The sequence below is a fragment of the Aquarana catesbeiana genome, linkage group LG02 (assembly GCF_042186555.1).
Source record: "Aquarana catesbeiana isolate 2022-GZ linkage group LG02, ASM4218655v1, whole genome shotgun sequence".
Taxonomy (NCBI): Eukaryota; Metazoa; Chordata; class Amphibia; order Anura; family Ranidae; genus Aquarana; species Aquarana catesbeiana.
Window position 1 is genome coordinate 243159704 of NC_133325.1, and position 21265 is coordinate 243180968.

The 21265-nt window shown below is 38.1% G+C and overlaps 1 protein-coding gene across 1 annotated transcript in view; it reads right to left on the bottom strand.

Annotated features, from left to right (window-relative positions):
* The window catches only part of EDNRB (endothelin receptor type B), a 43227-nt gene extending 22773 nt beyond the window's left edge, over positions 1 to 20454 (bottom strand). Inside the window, exons 1-2 of the mRNA XM_073614350.1 lie at positions 20149 to 20454; positions 18742 to 19279 (exon numbers count right to left, since the gene is read on the bottom strand). Coding sequence (XP_073470451.1) covers positions 18742 to 19194 — 453 coding nt within the window. The 5' untranslated portion in view covers positions 19195 to 19279; positions 20149 to 20454. The remainder of the gene's footprint in view (positions 1 to 18741; positions 19280 to 20148) is intronic.
* Positions 20455 to 21265: the final 811 nt, after the last annotated feature.

The following is a 21265-nucleotide window of genomic DNA, read 5'->3' on the forward strand; positions in this document are numbered from 1 at the left end:
TAATGTTTCCCCTGTACAAATCATTAGTAAGGCCTCATCTGTAATATGCAGTTCAGTTTTGGGCACCGGTTCGGGTACTGGAGAAAGTGCAGAGAAATGTAACTAAACTGATAAGAGGCATGGAGGAGCTCAGCTATGAGGAAAGATTAGAGGAACTGAATTTACTCTCTCTTGAGAAGAGATTAAGCGGGATATGATCAACATGTATAAATACATAAGTGGTCCAAGTGGTAACTTGATGTTGAGTTTTTCACTTTAAGGTCATCACAAAGGACAAGGGGGCACTCTTTACATCTGGAGGAAAAGAGATTTCATCTCCAAATATGGAAGGCTTCTTCACAGTAAGTGCTGTGAAAATGTGGAATAGACCCCCTCAAGAGCTGGTTATGTCCAGCTCAGTAGATTGTTTTTAAAAATGCCCTTTTTCTTTCCTACATACACAAATTATAACTGGACACTAATATTTACAGATACTCCTCGTTTAACGACTTACCTGTTTAATGACCTCTCAGACTTACGACCAGCTCTCCCCACCCTAACGACCCGCTATACATCATTGTATTGTACAGTACAGTACAGGATTTTCGTTTGTATACTCTACTTATGCAAATTAAAACAACGTTATTGAGTTTTGTGTTTAGACCTTTTTTCACAGTACAGTAGTTAAGAATGCTTAAAATATTGATTACTTGTGGCACCTCGTTTAACAACCTGGTCATTGGAATGGAACCTGGTCGTTAAGTGAGGAGAGCCTGTATAGGTAAAGTTGATTCAGGGAATATCTGATTGCCTTGGAGCATGCTTTATTGGGGATTTTTTTTTGCCTTCCATTGGATCATCTGTGGGTATAGGATTGTGTATATAGGACTGTAAATATATATATAGATATATATCTATATATATATGTGTATATATAGATATATATCTCTATATAGATAAATAGATATATATCTCTATAGATATATATCTATATATCTATAGAGATATATCTCTATAGATATATAGATATATATATATATATATATATATATATATATATTTTCCCCTTCTATTGGTTGAACTGGATGGACTTTTTTTGTGACAGGAAGTGTGTTATTACATTTTTGTTTTGGGGTTTATTACCGCTTTAAGTTTGGAACCCAAAAAATGTACTATATACCGTATATATATATATATATATATATATATATATATATATATATATATATACCATATATACACCATATATATACACTGTATATAGTGTAACTGCAGCAACTTTCTAGGTATTTAACTTCCACTCTGCTCTGTGCTCATTTCATATAGTCGAATGTACACATCAAATCAGTTCCTTTCTAGTAGGATTATAGTTATTGACAGTAGGACAAAGGGCTAAGAAAACAGTTACAGAATAGTTTGGACAGTGTATTTCATCTTGCTTAGTTTTGCAGCATTCCAAATTCCAGTAGTCTTAGGTTTAATTAACTTTGTTGGTAAATACTCAGTTTTACAATTACATCTAAGACCCCTTTCACACCGAGGGCGTTTTGCAGGCGCTATAGCGATAAAAATAGCGCCTGCAATCCGCCCTCAAACAGCTGCTCCATTGTTTCAGGATGTCAGGAAAAGTCCTGCCAGCAGCTTCTTTGGAGCAGTGAAAGAGCGGTGTGTTTACCACTCCTCCACCGCTGCTCCCCATTGAAATCAATGGGGCAGCGCTGGGATACCGTCGGCAAAACGCCGCTATTTCGGAGAATTGCGGGCGGTTTTAACCCTTTCTCGGCCACTAGCGGGGAGTAAAAGCGCCCCGCTAGTGGCCGAAATGTGCCGCAAATCCAACGGTAAAACGCCGCTAAAAATAGGAGGAGGCCGCAGATCTGCTGGGAGTGAAGATGGCCGAAAAGTTAGAGGGGCTTTTAAACTAGGTGACGGGGGGAGGGTCCAAAGGTAGAGATAGTCAGCGTGGAACATATTCCAGAGGGTAGTATTGAGGGCATTAGTGGTAGGTTGACTAAAGCACCTAAACCCGAGGTAAGTATAGTAACAAGTTGTATTTGCAACGCCAGAGCACCCAATAAGGAGATAGTATGTGACCGGTCTAAACTACATAGCATGTTGACCAATGCCAGGAGTCTGGCAGACAAGATGGGAGAACTACTGTTTTACGAGGAGGATTTTGATTTTGTAGGAATTACAGAGACTTTGTTCAACAGCTGTCATGATTGCCTGGCAACCATTCAAGGATATTCCCTATATCGCAGGGATAGAGAGGATAAAAAATGATGAGGGGTATGCCTGTATATCAAAAATGATGTATAAGTGAATGTGAGAGGTGACATCACTAAGGGAGCAAGGGAGGAGGTGGTATATGGGTAGAGCTACAAAGGGAGGAAACTAAGGGGAAAGTAATACTGGGAGTATGCTATAGGCCCCCTAACCAGGGAGGAAGCGGACCTCCTATCACAATTTGGATTAGCGTCAAGAATGGGAAGTGTCATTATAATGGGGGATTTTATTTATCCAGACATAGACTGGGTGGAAGGAACCGCACATTCATCTATTGTAAGGCTCGTCAGTTCCTAAATGTCTTGCAGGACAATTTCATGGATCAGATGGTAAATGCACCAATTAGAAACAAAGCGTTACTATACCTACTGATTACCAACAATACAGACCTGATCATGTATGTGGAAATATGGGGCATTTTAGGAAACAGCGATCACAGGTTAATTAGTTTTAGTATAAATCACACAAATAGGAAACATAAGGGGAATAGAAAGACACTGAATTTCAAAAGAGCCAACTTCCCTAAACTACAATCCTTGCTAGAAGATAATAATTGGGATAAAATCTTAGGAACAAAGAACATGGAGGAAAAATGGGTGTGCTTTAAGAGCATATTAAATAAGGGCATTAGCCAGTGCATCCCAATGGGAAATCAATTTAAAAGAGCTAATAAAAGTCTTGGGTGGCCTATCTCCAACGTAAAAATGCATATAAACGCAAAGGAGAAGGCCTTCAAAAAATACAAGGCTGAGGGATCATGATCAGCATTCCAACTTTACAAAGAACACAACAAGACATGTAAGGGTGCAATCAGGGCGGCTAAGATAGAACACGAAAGGCACATAGCAGAGGAGAGTAAAAAAAAATCCCAAGAAATTCTTTAAGTACATGAATAGTAAGAAAGGGAGGTCAGATCATATTGATCACATAAATAATGATGAAGGGAATCTGGTTACTAAGGATGGAGAGATGGCGAAGGTATTGAATTTATTCTTCTCCCTAGTCTTCACGAGAGAATCAGAATTTGGGTAGCAAAATAGGAATGCAATTTACTTACTAGGGGAGAACCTCTGGGGGAATCTAGAATGAAAAAGAACCTGGGGGTCTTAGTAGATGACAGGCTCAGCAATGGCATGCAATACCAAGCTGCTGCAAGCAAAGCAAACAGAATATTGGCATGGATTAAAAAGGAGATTAACTCCAGAGATAAAACAATAATTCTCCTACTCTACAAGACTCTGGTCAGGCCGCACCTGGAGTATGCTGTCCAGTTCTGGGCACCAGTTCTCATGAAGGATGTGCTGGAACTGGAGAGAGTCCAGAGAAGGGCAACAAAACTAATAAAGGGACTGGAGGACATTAGTTATAAGGATAGGTTACGAGCACTAAACTTGTTCTTTTTGGAGAAGAGACACTTGAGAGGGGATATGGTTTCAATGTACAAATACCATACTGGTGACCCCACAATAGGGATAAAACTTTTCAGCGAATGAAAATGTAATAAGACACACGGCCATTCACTAAAACTAGAAGAAAAGGTTTCATCTTAAACTGCGTAGAGGGTTCTTTACTGTAAGAGCGGTTAGGATGTGGAATTCTCTTCCACAGGCAGTCGTTTCAGCGAGGAGCATCGATAATTTAAAAAAAACAATTAGATATGCACCTTAACGACCACAACATACAGGGATATACAATGTAATACTGACATAAAATCACACACATACTGTATGTTGGACTTGATGGACCTGTGTCTTTTTTCAACCTTGCCTATGTAACTATGTAATACCTCTCATGTAGTGATGCATCTAGGTACAAGTCTGTTGTGCCTTATCATAAACACCTTTCTATGTACAGTATCTCACAAAAGTCAGTACACCCCTCACATTTTTGTAAATATTTTATCATATCTTTTGATGTGACAAAACTGAAGAAATTACACTTTGCTACAATGTAAAGTAGTGAGTGTACAGCTTGTATAACAGTGTAAATTTGCTGTCCCCTCAAAATAACTCAACACACAGCCATTAATGTCTAAACCACTGGCAACAAAAGTGAGTACACCCCTAAGTGAAAGTGTCCAAATTGGGCCCAAAGTGTCAATATTTTGTGTGGCCACCATTATTTTCCAGCACAGCCTTAACCCTCTTGGGCATGGAGTTCACCAGAGGTTCACAGGTTGCCACTGGAGTCCTCTTCCACTCCTCCATGGCGATATCACAAAGCTGGTGGATGTAAGAGACCTTGCGCTCCTCCACATTTTATTTGAGGATGCCCCACAGATGTTCAATAGGGTTTAGGTCTGGAGACATTCTTGGCCAGTCCATCACCTTTACCCTCACCTTCTTTAGCAAGGCAGTGGTTATCTTGGAGGTGTGTTTGGGGTCGTTATCATGTTGGAATACTGCCCTGCGGCCCAGTCTCTGAAGGGAGGGGATCATGCTCTGCTTCAGTATGTCACAATACATGTTGGCATTCATGGTTCCTTCAATGAACTGTAGCTCCCCAGTGCCGGCAGCGCTCATGCAGCCCCAGACCATGACACTCCCACCACCATGCTTGACTGTAGGCAAGACACACTTGTCTTTGTACTCCTCACCTGGTTGCCCCCACACACACTTGACACCATCTGAACCAAATAAGTTTATCTTGGTCTCATCAGACCACAGGATATGGTTCCAGTAATCAATGTCCTTAGTCTGCTTGTGTTTGCAGGTTTTCTTGTGCATCATCTTTAGAAGAGACTTCCTTCTGAGACGACAGCCATGCAGACAAATTTGATGCAGTGTGCTGCGTATGGTCTGAGCACTAACAGGCTGACCCCCCCCCCACCCCTTCAACCTCTGCAGCAATGCTGGCAGCCCTCATACGTCTATTTCCCAAAGACATCCTTTGTATATGATTCTGAGCATGTGCACTCAGCTTCTTTGGTCAACAATGGTGAGGCCTGTTCAAAGTGGAAACTGTCCTGTTAAACTGCTGTATGGTCTTGGCCACCGTGCTTCAGTTCAGTTTCAGGGTCTTGGCAATCGTCTTATAGCCTAGGCCATTTTTATGCAGAGCAACAATTCTTTTTTTCAGATCCTCAGAGAGTTCTTTGCCATGAGGTGCTATGTTGAATTTCCAGTGACGGGTATGAGAGAGTGAGAGCGATAACACCAAATTTAACACACCTGCTCCCCATTCACACCTGAGACCTTGTAACACTAACGAGTCACATGACACCGGGGAGAGAAAATGGCTAATTGGGCCCAATTTGGACATTTTCACTTGGGGGTGTACTCACTTTTGTTGCCAGCGGTTTAGACATTAATGGCTGTGTGTTGAGTTATTTTGAGGAGACAGCAAATTTACACTGTTATACAAGCTGTACACTCACTACCTTACATTGTAGCAAAGTGTCATTTCTTCAATGTTGTCACATAAAAAGATATAAAAATACTTACAAAAATGTGAGGGGTGTACTCACTTTTGTGAGATACTGTATACTTTCCTTCCACAATTAAAGATATGTTTGCCACTTTTGTAAGAAAACCTACAAATCTAAGCCTGTTCTGAGAGGAACCAGGCATCCTACCATCCAGTAAAAAATTACCAGTTATGGAAATGCAGTTGTTAAGATTATTTCATTTCTGTATGAGCTACATTACATAAAATAGTCTTGGGCAGATGAAAGTGAAAAAGATGGCTCATGAATGTTGCTTTCTACAAATAGTAAATGCCTGCCCCCCTATGGTTTGATAAAGGGCCCTCCTTTCTGCCTTGAAACATGTAGCCACATCCCCTCTACTTTCTGTCTTCACCCAGTTGAGAGAGGTGCTGTTTTGGAGCTGCAGCCATCTTGCCACTTCTGGAAGCTGCTGATGCTTATGTTCCAGCCTGAAGTCTGACAGTTCTATTTCCTTCAAGAACTCTGCTTCAACCAGCCACATGCCTGCAGAGCTCTGTAGCTTCACGGTGATTCTATGAAGGTCTGTATGGGTTTATGACAAGCCTTGATCTGCTTTTATCTAGTGAGTGCATTTTAATTGTCTTTTATGCATTTTTAATAAATCGTTACACCTAGATGGAGGCACTGCCTGTGTTTGTTTTTTATATGTGCATTATGATCTGAAGACCTAATTTGAGAGGAGATGCATCCATTTTACCTGGTGTTCCCTACCACTCTCCTGGCCCTTTTGTGTGGCCTGTTCAATGACGGTTGGGTTCCAGTCAGCACAATAGCTTATTCTTTTTTCTTTGGTATCAAATGTCTGCATATGCCTGCCTGCAGTCTTGAAGGCCCTATTTAGGTGAAAAAATGGGTTAAAGGAAAGAAAATTGCTTGATTCCCCCATCAACACAGTCAGTGTTGATGGAAGAATCACTCCCGCTGCCTTATTGTGTCCTGTCAGCAAGGGTTTTCCACTCCATCAGAATCCAGTGATCAGTGCTTGTGGCTATAGTCTCCAGCAGTGATCGAAAAAAAAAAAAAAAAAAATGATAGGCTGGTTGTACTGAAGTAGATCTATAGATCAACTTTAGTACAATCAGCCTGTCCATACATGGATTGAAATTCATCCAGTTCTGTCTATGATAAAAAAATAGACTCAATTCTCTCATCCATACACTTAAGATGGATAGGGGAATTGACCCTGCTGAGCCTTTTCATACTGACAGTGGGAAAACGTCACTGCGGTCAGAATAGACTGATCAGCGTTGCAGACTATAACCTGCAGCGCCAATTGAGTAAGGAAAATCCGACAGGGTGGTTGAACAAAAGTCAATAGATACATAGACTTCTGTACAACCACAGTGGCCATACATGGATGGAAATTTGACTGGTCCCTGCTGCACCGGGCGAATTTCAGTCCATGTATGGCCAACTTAAGGGTTGGTCCTATCTCATCCCTGGCTTAAAAGGCATGTTATGCACTTAAGCTAGGATTGGTACATTTATTTGTCTGGGTAAGGGTGAGGAGGGATAATAACAATGTCATTCAGTATTACTTGATTTTTTCATATTATAACATTGAATGTAGTGATGATTCCATAGCTTAAATACGCTCATTTTTTCTAGTCCAGTGTTTTCTTTCCACTCTCCACTTCATGCATATATCGTTTCATATTTAACATATGATTTAATTTCATATTTAAGATATGTTTACTGATTTTTTTCTTTTTAAATGTATTTTTCTTTGTGTTGTGAAAACAGGGTGGTGCTGATGGTGGGGGAAGAGGGTACAGTAATGTAAGCACTGAGAGCCTTGTTAGCTGACCATCCCTTAAAAGAAAGCTGGATCTTGGCAGTGAAGTACAGGCCTGCACATTACTGATGTTATTAGAGCTATGTTCATATAAATATGTAATATTTTCTGGATTTGGTAATTTCCAGTTCAGTTGTGTAAGTAAAACAAAGGTTCTGTCCCACCTTGGATCACATCAGTACACTGAAATGAAAGGAAAATATGAAGCATTGCTTCAGCTCGGGATACAATACAATGGAATTTGTATTTGTCTGTCAAACATGAACACTTCTCAACTCCTATGCTGTCCACGTACATACTGTATGTAAAAAGTTATTATGATTTCACTTGATGTCAAATTTAGGAGTGATTTTGATTCTGGTATTTAATAATATTTTACATTTTATTTGTTTACACATCCAATAGTTGGGCCACAAAGTATATTTTATTTCTGAAAGTGTCCTGCTCTGTTTTTGAAAGTCTTGAGTTAGCTTTCTGTACCCTTAAAATGTAACTAAAGGGAAATCTTTTTTTTTTTTTGGAAAGGGATTAGAACACCTTTCAGTATTTATTGTTGTCTGTGCCCACAATATGGAAGTTTTCTTTTTCTATTTGCCCTGTTTACTGTTATCATTGAAAGTGGGATTTTTGGGATTTTCAGTTGACATCAGAACACCAATAGAGGGGAAATCTTCCTATTTGGGGACAATAGTTATGGTGACACTGTTGACACACCAGAATTCCCTCACTTTGCAGGGATTTCCACTCACTTCATGTTTCCTGTTGTGGCCTTGGGGCAAGAAGTTAGGGTACTGGCAGGGGTTATAACCCTCTCTTACACTATCCAAAATGAAAAAAAAGTTTTGCCTTCAGTTACCCTTAACAATACAAACTCATTAAATCTTTCTATCCGGTAGGTGGAAGCAATGCTTATCCCTATTCATGCTACAGCTTTCTGTGTGTGCTAGATACTTTGCATGACTATATGATCCCCTACACGAGCATTAGGCTGGTGATAGATGATTTAGTAGGGACCAGCCAAATTTAAATTAAATCTATGGTCATTCCCATTTATGGGAAGTTGATTTAATGATCAACTTCTCACAAGTAGGCTGGTTGTAGCATATTTGTTTAATTTGTTCAATAAGTACAACAGCCAATCATCAGAGGCATCCCCACTGACAGTATACAATAGCTCAGTGGGTGGAATTCCTCTAGCCACCTTGCTTGTGTGGCTACAGGCTGATTGAAAAGAAAGACCCATGGATGCCCAGCTTAAGTCTGTCTGCAGTAATCTGCAATTGCTCAAAGAATGCACCTAGTAAACGTGTTAAAGTGCCAGTTGACCACAATAAAGGGCACCAAATTATGAGGGAGCTACAGCAATATTAAGGAGTTTAAACGATTGTCCCTCTAAGTTTAGTAGAAAAGTCTGTCATGATAAAATTGTATTTTACATTAAAGCTGACATCAAAGAATTTATTTTCTAAGGAGTTATATTTTCTGCTAACTTACATTGAGCCATCTTGGCTCAATGTAACTTTGCATATATGATATCCAGAAGGCTAGTGGAGATACTGTAAATCACTGTAGTAGTCCTCACTATTTACAGTGAGAGCTGTGATCATCCAGGTAAACAGCTTCCCTGCTGCACACTAACCACAGAGGGTCGCTTGCTTGGCACCTCTGCAATTCACAGAATGCCTTGCATTTTTTTTCAATGAATACAAGGTGTTCTCTAGATGAGGTGGAGAGGAGGGGTGGTGATATCACAATCTCCACAATGCTCAGTTAAAGAATGCCTCATAACCATTGAATGTCGAGACATTCTGTGAGTGGTGAAGGTGCTGAGCAAGTCCTGAAGATCATAGCTCTCCTTACATGTAGAGTAGACTACTACTTGATTTACAGCTTCCCCAGTAGCCCTCCAGATATCTGTTTTATACATACAGCACATCAAGCCAAGCTAGCCCAATGTAGGTAAGCAAAAAATGTAATTCCTGTAGTTTAACTTTAACACCACATGTATTATGTCAGAGACATTTCATGGGTTAAACAACATGTTTCCAACTATACATTAGCGCAGGGAGTCATGAAAATTAATCTCACACATGTTTAGCAGTTATAATATGCTGGTTTTAAAACATCATAGTTTTTGGGGTAATTTATCAAACAGTGAAGGAAATTTTTCTGTTACAATAATTCATATTAAATATAATAATGAATGACAGGGGCTCCATTTATAACAAATAAGCGGTGCATTATTCTGTTGGGGGTAGAGTGTTCAAAGAAAAAATAGATATACTTAAGTACATCATAAATGTAAAAACTGACTTCTAAAATTTGTGGGTTGCAAATGAAAATGATTTTATGGGATATGTTAAACCTGAGATCACTATAACTGAAAATGAGCTATTGTCTGTTCATTCATTAATAACATGCTGCTGCTGTTATGTCTGTCCAAATGACCACTTACCAGTTAAAATCTATAGTGGAAAAATAGAAAATAGGCTTTAATCAAAGTCTATGTCAAGCCAAAGCTTTTTTTATTAGCTTTGACAGTAAGTAAAAAAAGAAAAAACCCTTGTCAGGGTGTCTAAATACAGATTGGAAATTTTCCCTTAACTTCCTGACCTGGAGACACAACAGGAAGTTAATAAGAACCTCACAAAATAAGAGAAATTTCTTTTTAAGATAACTGCCAGTAGAATAGATGTTCCCACTGGAAAACGAGCCCTCACCTCTGGTGAGAGTGTTAAAACTTTGAAACTAAGGCTTGTTCACACGTGCATTAATAATCATTTGAGCTTCGGAAAGGTTTTACCCCCTCCATGACCAAGCCAATTTTTACTATTTAGCGCTGTGCTATTTAACTGGTAATTGCGCGGTCATGCAATGCAGTACCTAAAGGAAACTTGTATCATTATTTTCACAAAAATAGAGCTTTCTTTTGGTGGTATTTGATTACCACTGGGTTTTTTATTTTTCTGGGATATTAATAAAAAAAGATCGCACATTTTGAAAAAAAAAAAAAAAAAAAAAACAATATTTGTAACTTTTTGCTATAAAACATATCCAATAAAAAAAAAAAAATTAACATTTAAATTTCTTCATAAATGTTGGCCAAAATGTATTCTGTTACATGTGTTTGGTAAAAAAAAAACAAAAAAAAAAACAATAAGTGCATATTGATTGGTTTGCGTGAAAGTTATTGTGTTTACAAACTGTGGTACATACATTTGAATTTTTTTGACACAAACTGATGCGGGGGGGGGGGATTACTGACTAACTGCCACTGACAAGTACTTAGCTGTGCCTGTGCGGGCTGCCCGTCCACAGTACAATGCAGGCGGGTGGTCTGCAAGATTTTAAGCAGCATTTAATCAGCTTTTTAAAAAAACCTCATAATCGCCCCTCAATGACTGCCATGAATATTACAGTGTGCACCACACAGTGCAGTACGCTTAGGAACTGTAGCAATGTGTTTTGTTAAAAATTAAACAGCATGCCACTTTTATGAGGCATCACTGCTTATCAGCTGCCTCCATTAATTTCAACAGTAGCATGCTGTAACCACACTTTAAAAATGCCTACAGCAGTTATGGTATGTTAGTAAAACCTTTATAAATTGTTAGCTGGAGGGAAAGCAGTGGGAGGTTCCTGTATCCCAGAATGTACTGAGAAATAATAGAGAAAAATAAATAGTGTGAATAAATAAGTAATAATTAAAGTTTAACAATCTCAAGAAAGGCATCAAACGTGAACACCTTCATGCAGATATATTAAGAACTTTTGAGCGTATGCCCGCAATTCGTGGTAAAGAGTATGGAAATGCCCTTTGGAAATCTTCTGCTAGACTATGGCATGCGCCCAATACCAATGCAAAACTCTCCTCCTTTTCCGCTAGGCCATTCTTTCCATGATCATCTTCAGCTGGGCCATGGCAAGTGTCAAAGAGATCAAACTATACAAATCTATCTTTCAGAAAAGTCACAAAAATGTCAGCTATCACATCACAACCTATTCATACCCCAAAGCATTTCCTCTACATCACTTCCCCCTAGAAAAACAACACTTTTATGGGCATTTAACAAGCATTCCTGATGTTTTTGCAATGCTTCAAAAACACAATAAAAATGCATCAAAAGCGTGTCATAAATGCTATAGGTGCATTAAGGAGCGTTGCTTCATTCTTCACATGTGAACAAGCCCTTACTTTCTGTTCCTGTGCCAATGGTCACCAACTAAAATAGAGGGGTTAATATTTCTCAAAAGGGACACAGCCATTAATAATAATTTATCTGAGGGTCTTACCCTTCCTTTCTTTAATGAAAAAAAAAACTCTCTTCCCCATTGTTGATGTTTTATAGAATACTTTTGGTTTTTCACTGGTCATAAATATACATCTTTAATTGGTAAATACTGTGAATCATATTCTACAATCCATAGAAAACATCTGTAATTCAAATTCTTTACAATTCATACTAGGTATATTAAAATGTTATACCCCTTGATAAACTGTGTGAAGCTATCAACCAAAGGGAAATAATGGTGTAACATTATAATGTCGCTGGTTAATAATATTGCATCTGTTTTATATATTGGTCTTGTATATACCTTCATCTCAGGTTGTGTATGGATATGGCTGTATTAGGTGTCTTTAATAGGCACGTGTAATTCGTTTGGGTCTGAGTACAAATTCAGACAAATTTTTGGTGTATCCGAATCGCTAAATGAAATAGTAATGAATAGTAACTAATTTCATTGAAATTCGTTAAAATTAATTTAGTTTATTCATTTTCTAACGAATTCTAAATTTTAAGAACGATTAGAATTTGGATCGATCAAAAAATAAACAAATGATTCAAATTCTGTGTGAAGAATAGCTAGTTGTTAGGCAGCAGGCTGGGAAGCTGGCCGCTGTGTCCTTAACAACCAATGAGTCATCAGCTGTCAGCTGGCTTCCCCACTGACAGCTGAAATGTAGGCAAAACAATGCCGGCAATAGAAAAAAAAACAGCGTGAACCCCCCCCCCCCGCTACAATCCATACCAGACCCTTATCTGAGCATGCAGCCCAGCAGGCCAGGAAAGGGGGGGCTGAGTGAGAACCCTTCCTCCTGAGCCATACCAGGCTCTTAACATGGGGGGGTGCTTTGGGGCAGGGGGGCTGACAGCTGATGAACGCAGTGGCCGGCTTTCCAGCCTGCTGCTTAACAACCAGCTATTCTTCACACAGAATTCGAATCGGTCGATCATTTTTCAACTGATCCGAATTTGAATCATTCTAAAAATGTGGAATTCGTTAGAAAATTAATAAACGAAACAAAAGGACAAATCTGCTAATTGGAGGAGGACAGGCTAAGTTCCCAGCATAGCTAGAAAATGAACCTTCATGTGTTCTCCTGCTTAGAATGGTCAGAGACTGTCAGGAACACCAGGGATTTCACACAAAGGAAGAAATACAAAGAGAACAGGAATCTTTCTCATACAAGAACATGCTACATCAGGCATATAGCATATGAAATGTTGGGTTTACAAACCCTTTAAACATTTTTACTTCTGTCCTTGTTGCTGTTTAAGAGATTTCCCCCTCACTTGATGTCCTGGGGACAACCTTTTTACCAGACAGGTGGGGGAGTGAGGGAATCTCTACACAAACAAACAAACAAAAAAATAATTGTTTTGGCTATAGATGCACTTTAATTATGCATGCTTTACACACGAATGATGAGTTTTACTTTTAGGTATGTACATATAGTTTTCAAATCTACTTGGATTCAACTAAAAATACCATAACTGTTAAAAAAACAACTTTTGTGAAAATAAAGATCCTTATCCTGGTAGTTTAACATTTTAAATTGAGCCTACTGTGTTTAGTAAAGATAGTTTTATGATTATAACCTGCAAACTATAATACAGTAATATAATATAATATATAATATAATATAATATAATATATTATAACAAATAGCAGTTGCAGTAAGACCTCTTTGTAAATGACTCATGTGCAGATTTGGAACTCAAGTACAGATCCTGAGAGATAAAAACACCCTTCAGTGGCTAACCTCTCAAGCATGTGCCAAAAATCTCTGTTTTGGCTGGACTGATTGCTCCTTTAAGTAATGCAAGCCATAGATAAATTGATTTTCTTTCCTTCCACCATGGGTGGAAAGAAAGAAAATAGCTTGATTCCCCTTTCAACACAGTACATTAGGACTGATCAATTTTCAAATATATAAACCATAGTTTGTAGAGTCTATAGCTTTCACACCGGGGTTCATTTACTAAAACTGGAGAGTGCAAAATCTGGTGCAGTCTTGCATGGTAACCAATCAACTTCTAACTTCAGCTTGTTCAATTAAGCTTTGACAAAAAAAACTGGTTTCTATGCAGATCTGCACCTGATTTTGCACTCTCCAGTTTTAGTAAATCAATCCTACAGCCTAAATAATATACACTTATTTGGGTTAATTTTACAATAGAAATGTAGCGGAATAAATTTTGACCTAAATTTATGAAGTAAGATTATTTATTTGTAAAATAAAAACTTGTTTTTCTTACATTTTTTGTATTTTTTTGTTTAGCAAAAAAAAAAAACCTAGTGGTGATTAACCACTTCAGCCCCGGAAGGATTTGCCCCCTTCCTGACCAGAGCACTTTTTGCGATTCGGCACCGATTCGGCACTGCTAAAATGACGGTTCTAACTGACAATTGCGCGGTCATGCGACGTGGCTCCGAAACAAAATTGACGTTCTTTTTTCCCCACAAATAGAGCTTTCTTTTGGTGGTATTTGATCACCTCTGCGGTCTTTATTTTTTGCACTATAAACAAAAAAAGAGCAACAATTTTGAAAAAAAAGCAATATTTTTTACTTTTTGCTATAGTAAATATCCCCAGAAAATATATAAAAAAACTTTTTTTTCCTCAGTTTAGGCCGATACGTATTCTTCTACATATTTTTGGTAAAAAAAATCTCAATAAGCGCTTATTGATTGGTTTGCTCAAACGTTATAGTGTCTCCACAATAAGGGATAGTTTCATGGCATTTTTATTAATATTTTTTTTTTACTAGTAATGGCCGCGATCAGCGAATTTTATCATGACTGCGACATTATGGTGGACAGATCAGACACTTTTGGTGCTATTTTGGGACCATTCACATTTATACAGCGATCAGTGCGATTAAAAATGCACTGATTACTGTGTAAATGTGACTGGCAGTGAAGGGGTTAACCAGGAGGGGGCACTGCAGGGGTTAAGTGTGTCCTAGGGAGTGACTCTAACTGTGGGGGGGATGGGCTATGTGTGACATGACACTGATCACCGCTCCCGATTACTGGGAGCGGTGATTAGTGTCCTGTCACTAGGCAGAATGGGGAAATGCTTGTTTACATCAGCTCTGTGAGACGAGCACAGGTATCCCCGCGGACATCGAGTCTGCGGGACCCGCGGTCAGACTCACGGAACTTACGGCGGGCGCAGGCGCCCGCTATCCGGACCTCATGAGATCACGTACAGTTACGTGATTTTGCGCAGCAGAGCCAGCCTGCCACAGTAAAACTGCGGCGGCTGGTCCACAAGTGGTTAAATACCACCTAAGAAAACGTCTATCTCAAAAAAATTATAAAAATATAATTTGGGTACAGTGTTGCATGACTAAGTAATTGTTCTTCAAAGTGTGACAGCTCTAAAAACTGAAAAATGGCCTGGACAGGAAGGAGATGAAAGTGGACTTGAGATAGTTAAGAAGTTCTTCAGCAGGTCATTATTATTTTTATAGGGAAAACATCAACATGAAAAGAGTTCTGAAAGTTCAGAAGTTACATGAAGCTTCACATGTCAATTTCTTTTTACATTAATATTATACTGTAATGGAAAACTTACTATGGACAGCCAGGGCCGGTGCTACCACTAGGCAAACCAATCAGCTGCCTAGGATGCACTGCCACCTAGGGCGCAGCCACAGCCACTGGTTGTCATGTCCCAGTTCGGTGGCGGCGGGAGAGGGGAAGCAAACAGTGGGGTCCTCGGGGTGCGGGCATCTTTCTCCACATGGTAAGCAGGTGGTCCTGAAGACAGAGACCACAGGGAAGGCGAACAGCTAGGGCAGCTAGGCCTGAGAGCCCAGGAGGGAGAAGAGCTCCACTGTCTCCCTGACACCCAAAAAGGCAAGCAGCAGCGGGTGCAGCATCTGCTGCATGGAAGCGCCTCCCAGAGCCTGGATTCCTTCTCCAACCTCCTCTCTGCTTCAACATCAACAGTGTCAGTGGCCCCGAGGTCAGGCTGACTGGGAGCCCAGAGGATGAGGCTGGGCGGGAGGCACAGACAGCCAGGGATCAGCTGAAAGGTGTAGAGAACCCCTGGATCAAGAAGGAGAATGGGCCCTGCACACTGCTGGCCATCATAAACGTCCTATTGCTGGCATGGAAGGTACTGGGCATCATATACACCTACCTGCAGGCAAAGACTGGGCCAGGGGGCAGAGGAGAGACTGCAGACAGGGACAGGGCTAGGGATCTTTCTGTCATCTCCCTCCTCACCCCGTCTCTCAACCCCTCTCTCTCTCACCCCCTCTCTTTCACCCTCACCCTTATAAAACGCTGTGACAGACTAACAGGCTGCCCTCCCCTCTTTATGCTTACATTAGATCATTCAGTTTTATTTTTTCTTGGGGGGGGGGGGGGTTTGCAAGTAGCTGGTTTTGCCTTGTGGACAACCATGTTGAATAACACAACACAGTGGCTTAGTGGTAAGCACTTCTGCCATGCAGCACTGAAGTCTTTGATTCAAATCCCAGCCAGTACTCTCAATGAAGACTGGATGTTCTACCTGTGCTTGCAAAAGTCTACAAAGGCCATGGGTGGTTTCCTCCCACACTCCAATCTAAATTGGACTTAGCATGTGCATGTATCTTTGCATGTGTGATAGAGGGATTTTAGATGAGATTTTTGAGAGGTCATTGAGGGCAGGGACTGATATGAATGTACATTATGTAAAGCATTGCATAATTTGTTCACCCTATAGTAATCCCTATTGCTGCTTTCCTCAAAAGCTCCAGAACTGTGTATTACATGAATTAAATGAGTTAAATTACTGATATGCTACAGCTTATTACGCGTCTATGGCAGCATAAAGTAAAGAAACGAAAGAAGCAGTTTTTGAAGATTTTCAGTCTGTACAGTACCACGATTGCCTGAAAAGTGTAACAGGTTTACTATATTTTCCTTCTAATTATAGTTTTCTCATGAGCCACATAGCTTGTTAGAAATCATTACATATGGTATCTTTACTAAATTATATTATTGATTCAGCGTATCTAGATAACAGAATGGCTATAATGACATAGATGGACTTGGTGAAATAAAATATATTATTGTTAAATTGGTTTTAGAGTTGCAGTTCCCGTGGTTATCTAACACATATTGTTCAAAGAAACATAGATAAAATTCTACAAAGCAACATGCTGAAAGCACTTTGTCCCTGGGGATGGCATTTGCAGTCTTTTACTAGTGAGTAAAGTAACCTGTTTCCACTGAATCTGTCAGTGCCTAGATTAACAATACAAAGTAATGTTATATTCAACATCAGCGTGGACGTTATGAATAACTTATCTGTATTGTCCGTGCACAGACCTATGTCAACAGTTCCTGCTTCTGTTTAAAAAGAAGGCACTTAAAAAAAACACATATTTTCCACTGTTGATTATTTGGCAATGCAAAAGCCAATTTAAAAATTAAGTAATTTCTACATTACTACAATCTGCAACCTTAAAGAATTGCTTTACATGTGCAAGATTCCCTGCCTGTAAACTATTACTGTAAGGTAACTTAGCATGGAAATGCTCCAAGTAATAAAATTGCTAGGCATGAACAGTTTGTGGAAGCCTGACCAGCAGATTAAGTAGGTTTCATACAAAGAATGTCTATTTCTTTTAGAATAAGTCTAAGCTCAAGGGGCAATGTGACTGATAGTATAGATATTTACAGTACATCTCAATAAAGAAGTTTTTATATCATATATACATTTGTTTTCCACTCTATTTTGTATATATTACATACAAGTCAAAGGAGGCAAGCTATGTTTCCATTTCAGCAACATAGCTAATCTCCTATAGCATTGTATGGCAGCATTGTGATACATAGTTTACAGTGCTAATCCTCTTATGTAATATCTGATCCCAGTTCAGCAGTGACTACATGACTTGTCTAGGATTATAAATGGCTTCCTCTTTGCTTTAACCTCTATGTCAAGTTTTGTATATTTACAGTACTTGCCCTTCTCCTTCCTCTTAGATCACAGCACACCATTCCTGACGTTATTTCAATACATTAAAATTACTTACTGGATTTATTCCTAGAGGGAGTGTACACCTCATACAAAGCATGATAATCCCAGAGGTTTACTTAATGAATGAGCCTACTATTTTCTAAAACAATACAAACGAAATAAGAGCCTTTTTTTGAAACCCATGGTTACATTTTTACTCCCTTGATTTTGTTATGCAAGTTGGTTAAAATCATTATCGATGCATTCTAGCATTTGGAGAAAAAAAAAAAAAACTGTGAATCATATAAACATCCATTAATAATAATTTCACCCCAGTTTATAAACACATCACACATTAATAAAACCAAAAAAATATATGCTGGGATCTATTCAGTTAGTACTTATTCATTGACAATAAAAAAAACTGCAAAGTGCTACCTGTAAGATCCAACTGCATAAAACCAAAATAAAACCTAAAATAGGTAAACAGGATAATGAAATGGATCATGTGAAATAGTAAAATTAAATCGTGTCTATGGTATCCCTTGATTTTTTCTGGGTTATTCAAGTATTTCTGTTCTGTTATGACAATCAATGGTTGGGTGTAATATACTCCCAAAGTAACCAATTAATAAATGAAAAAGAGCAATCACATTTAATTTAAATCTCTTATAAATTATAAATTAAGTACTATCCAAGCTGTTGGTAGAGCCACAACGACTATTAGATACATATATATTTATATGATAAAAGCATACATTTCAATAATTTACCAGAACCAGAACCAATTAATAAATGAAAAAGAGCAAACACATTTAATTTAAATCTCTTATATATTCCAGATGTACTATCCAAGTTGTTATTAGTGCCTCAATGACTATTAGATACATACATATATATTTATACATGTATATGATAAAAGCATACATTTCACTAATTTACCACAATCTTAGAAGTCACAGAGGGAAATTGAACCTTTCTTACCTTAAATGTATTGATTGGCACATCGATGATGATGTGAATGACATCTCCCAAAGCTAAACTGGCAATCAGTAAATTGGTACCATTTCTCATACTTTTATCTTTAAAGATGATCCTTAAAAGTGTTGTATTACCAATGATGCCCACTATGAATATCAGGCATGACACCACTGTGGTAATATATTTGAATGTGTCCTGAATCCTAGCTTGTCTATCACACATTGGGGTCGATTTTCTTTCACCAGCAAAAGCTTTGTTTGTAAATGCAGTGTGGTTAAACATCTTAGTATTCAAAGTTCTGAAATCAGCTGCCTTTGCTGTCGTGGGCACGCTTCCCAAATATGAAAGTCCTTCATTAGGTAATGGCTGAAGGGATGGACCATTCTCTTCTCCAAAAACTGCAACTGCAGACAACAGCAGTAACATCAAACCTGCAGACTGCTCTGTGATCTGCATGGTGCTTTAGGTTAAAAAATGCTATTTTATTTAATCAAAGCAGGTGTAAAAAAAAGGATAATCAATCAATATATCCAGGCAGGACCTGAGCAAAATGACAAAAATATAAATGTATTATAACCTAATCTTGTTTTTATACTTTTATTTTATTACTTTAAACTAAATGATAGCATAATAATTCCAAATTATTTATATGACAATTAAGGATTTTAAGTGTGCCACTAGGAAAGCAAAGTTCAACGTTACACATACCCAAAATAAAGTTTTTTTTACATATCTTTGTATAATAAAAATATCACATTTTTATTTAAAAAAAATCTTTATTTTGGGTACATGCAACATGGTCTTTGCTTACTGGTGGCAGATTTAAAATCCCAAAATGTCATATAAATATGATTTGGTCTTTGTTCATAAATGATGCTCCCAGGAAAGGACATGCATGACATTTTTGATTTTGCTACTTTGTGATTTAATCTATAGCATAATAATTCTATTAATTCTGTTAATGTACAAAACAAGGCCAGTCTTAGCAGACTATCACTTAAAATGTAGCAGAAACAAAAAAAGCAGAATTTAAACAAGAGCAATGTAATGATTTAATTAATATCTAAAGTTCTCAAAACACAAAATATTGTTTTATTTAATTCGTGTTAAAAACAAAACACGTTTTAACAAATAGACATACAAATTATGATATAATTATAATAATGCGTGATACATTATTGCCTTGAATAGTTAGCTATACAGTATGTATGTATAAGTAATATTGCTATTGATTTATGCATATTAAATCATTTACAGGTAACCATTTACTGTATATATTACTCTCTAATTTACTTTAAAAAAGTATTGTCAGGTAAAAAAATGCTGAAAGCTAAATTAAGTAAAATGCACATTTAAAACAAACCTATTTTAGCATATTTATAAAAGTGAATACAATTAGTTGTTATTTACCTTATTATTTGTCTTGCTACTAGTAAGGAATGAGGAAAAGTAGGGAATTTTAAGGTTCATAAATTGCAGTTTGTGAGTTGTCCTGTGCACAGAGTCTCCTGTAACATCTCAGTGGACATCAGTGAACATATCAGACCTTTCTTTGGTATGTGCATGTGTCTGAAATCCACTAGTCAAATACTTGTACATCGGTCATTGGCAGACCCCGCCTGCTCCCTCCTACAAAGCAGCAACCTTTTTCTCCCCTATCCCTGTCCCTTGCTGGCTGTCTGGACAGCATCACTGCAACAGATCACAAACTGGGCTATCACTGCAGACAAACCTGGCTCCTAAAAATCTCAGTTTAGAAACCTTTGTTTTGGTTTGTAAATATTTGATGGGAAATGTGCACTTTATCTCTTGAACTGAATAACCTTTCACATGTATGTCATAACATCAGACATGAGTGTTCATAAAATACTACAGAGCGTCAACAGTTTACAAACAACATCTAAAAGTTAGTTTAAGGTTTCCTTTTACGTGTTTGAAAGAAAAAAAAATAGTTTATTTACAGAGTGTCTGAATCAAGGCAACAATGTAATAATAAGTTCAGACTGGGTCCAAACTGGGCCATGTTGAATAATGTATAGATATAGAGCAGAAGGGCTCTAATTCCATCTCCCTAACATACGAGAAAAGCCTGTTAGGGAAATGGATCAGTGAGGGGAAATAGGTTGAAATGTTTGAAAATTTATAATACAAAACCCACAGATTTTCTACTGGTAGTTAAGTCGCATCTAAAATCACACTAGTGTGAAGGAAGCCTTACTTTATGAAAGGGCGTGTATTTAAAAATTAAAAGCAAATACTGCAGTGTTGCTGCCTGCGGTACAATGTTATATCAAGTTCACTTTCATATACAGTACATTATAAATGATGTGGTGGTTTAAAAATGTATTCTTTTAAATTTTAAAGTGGTGCTATGGGAAAAATAAAAGTGACATATATGATGCTGTCACAAGCAATATCACAGCGGTTTTTGTTCTTATGAGTCCTCATATAACATAGTTTTATTACCTTTTGATCTTGCTGTAGCTTTATTACCTAGAAGATCTGATGTTTTTAATTTACTGGTTGA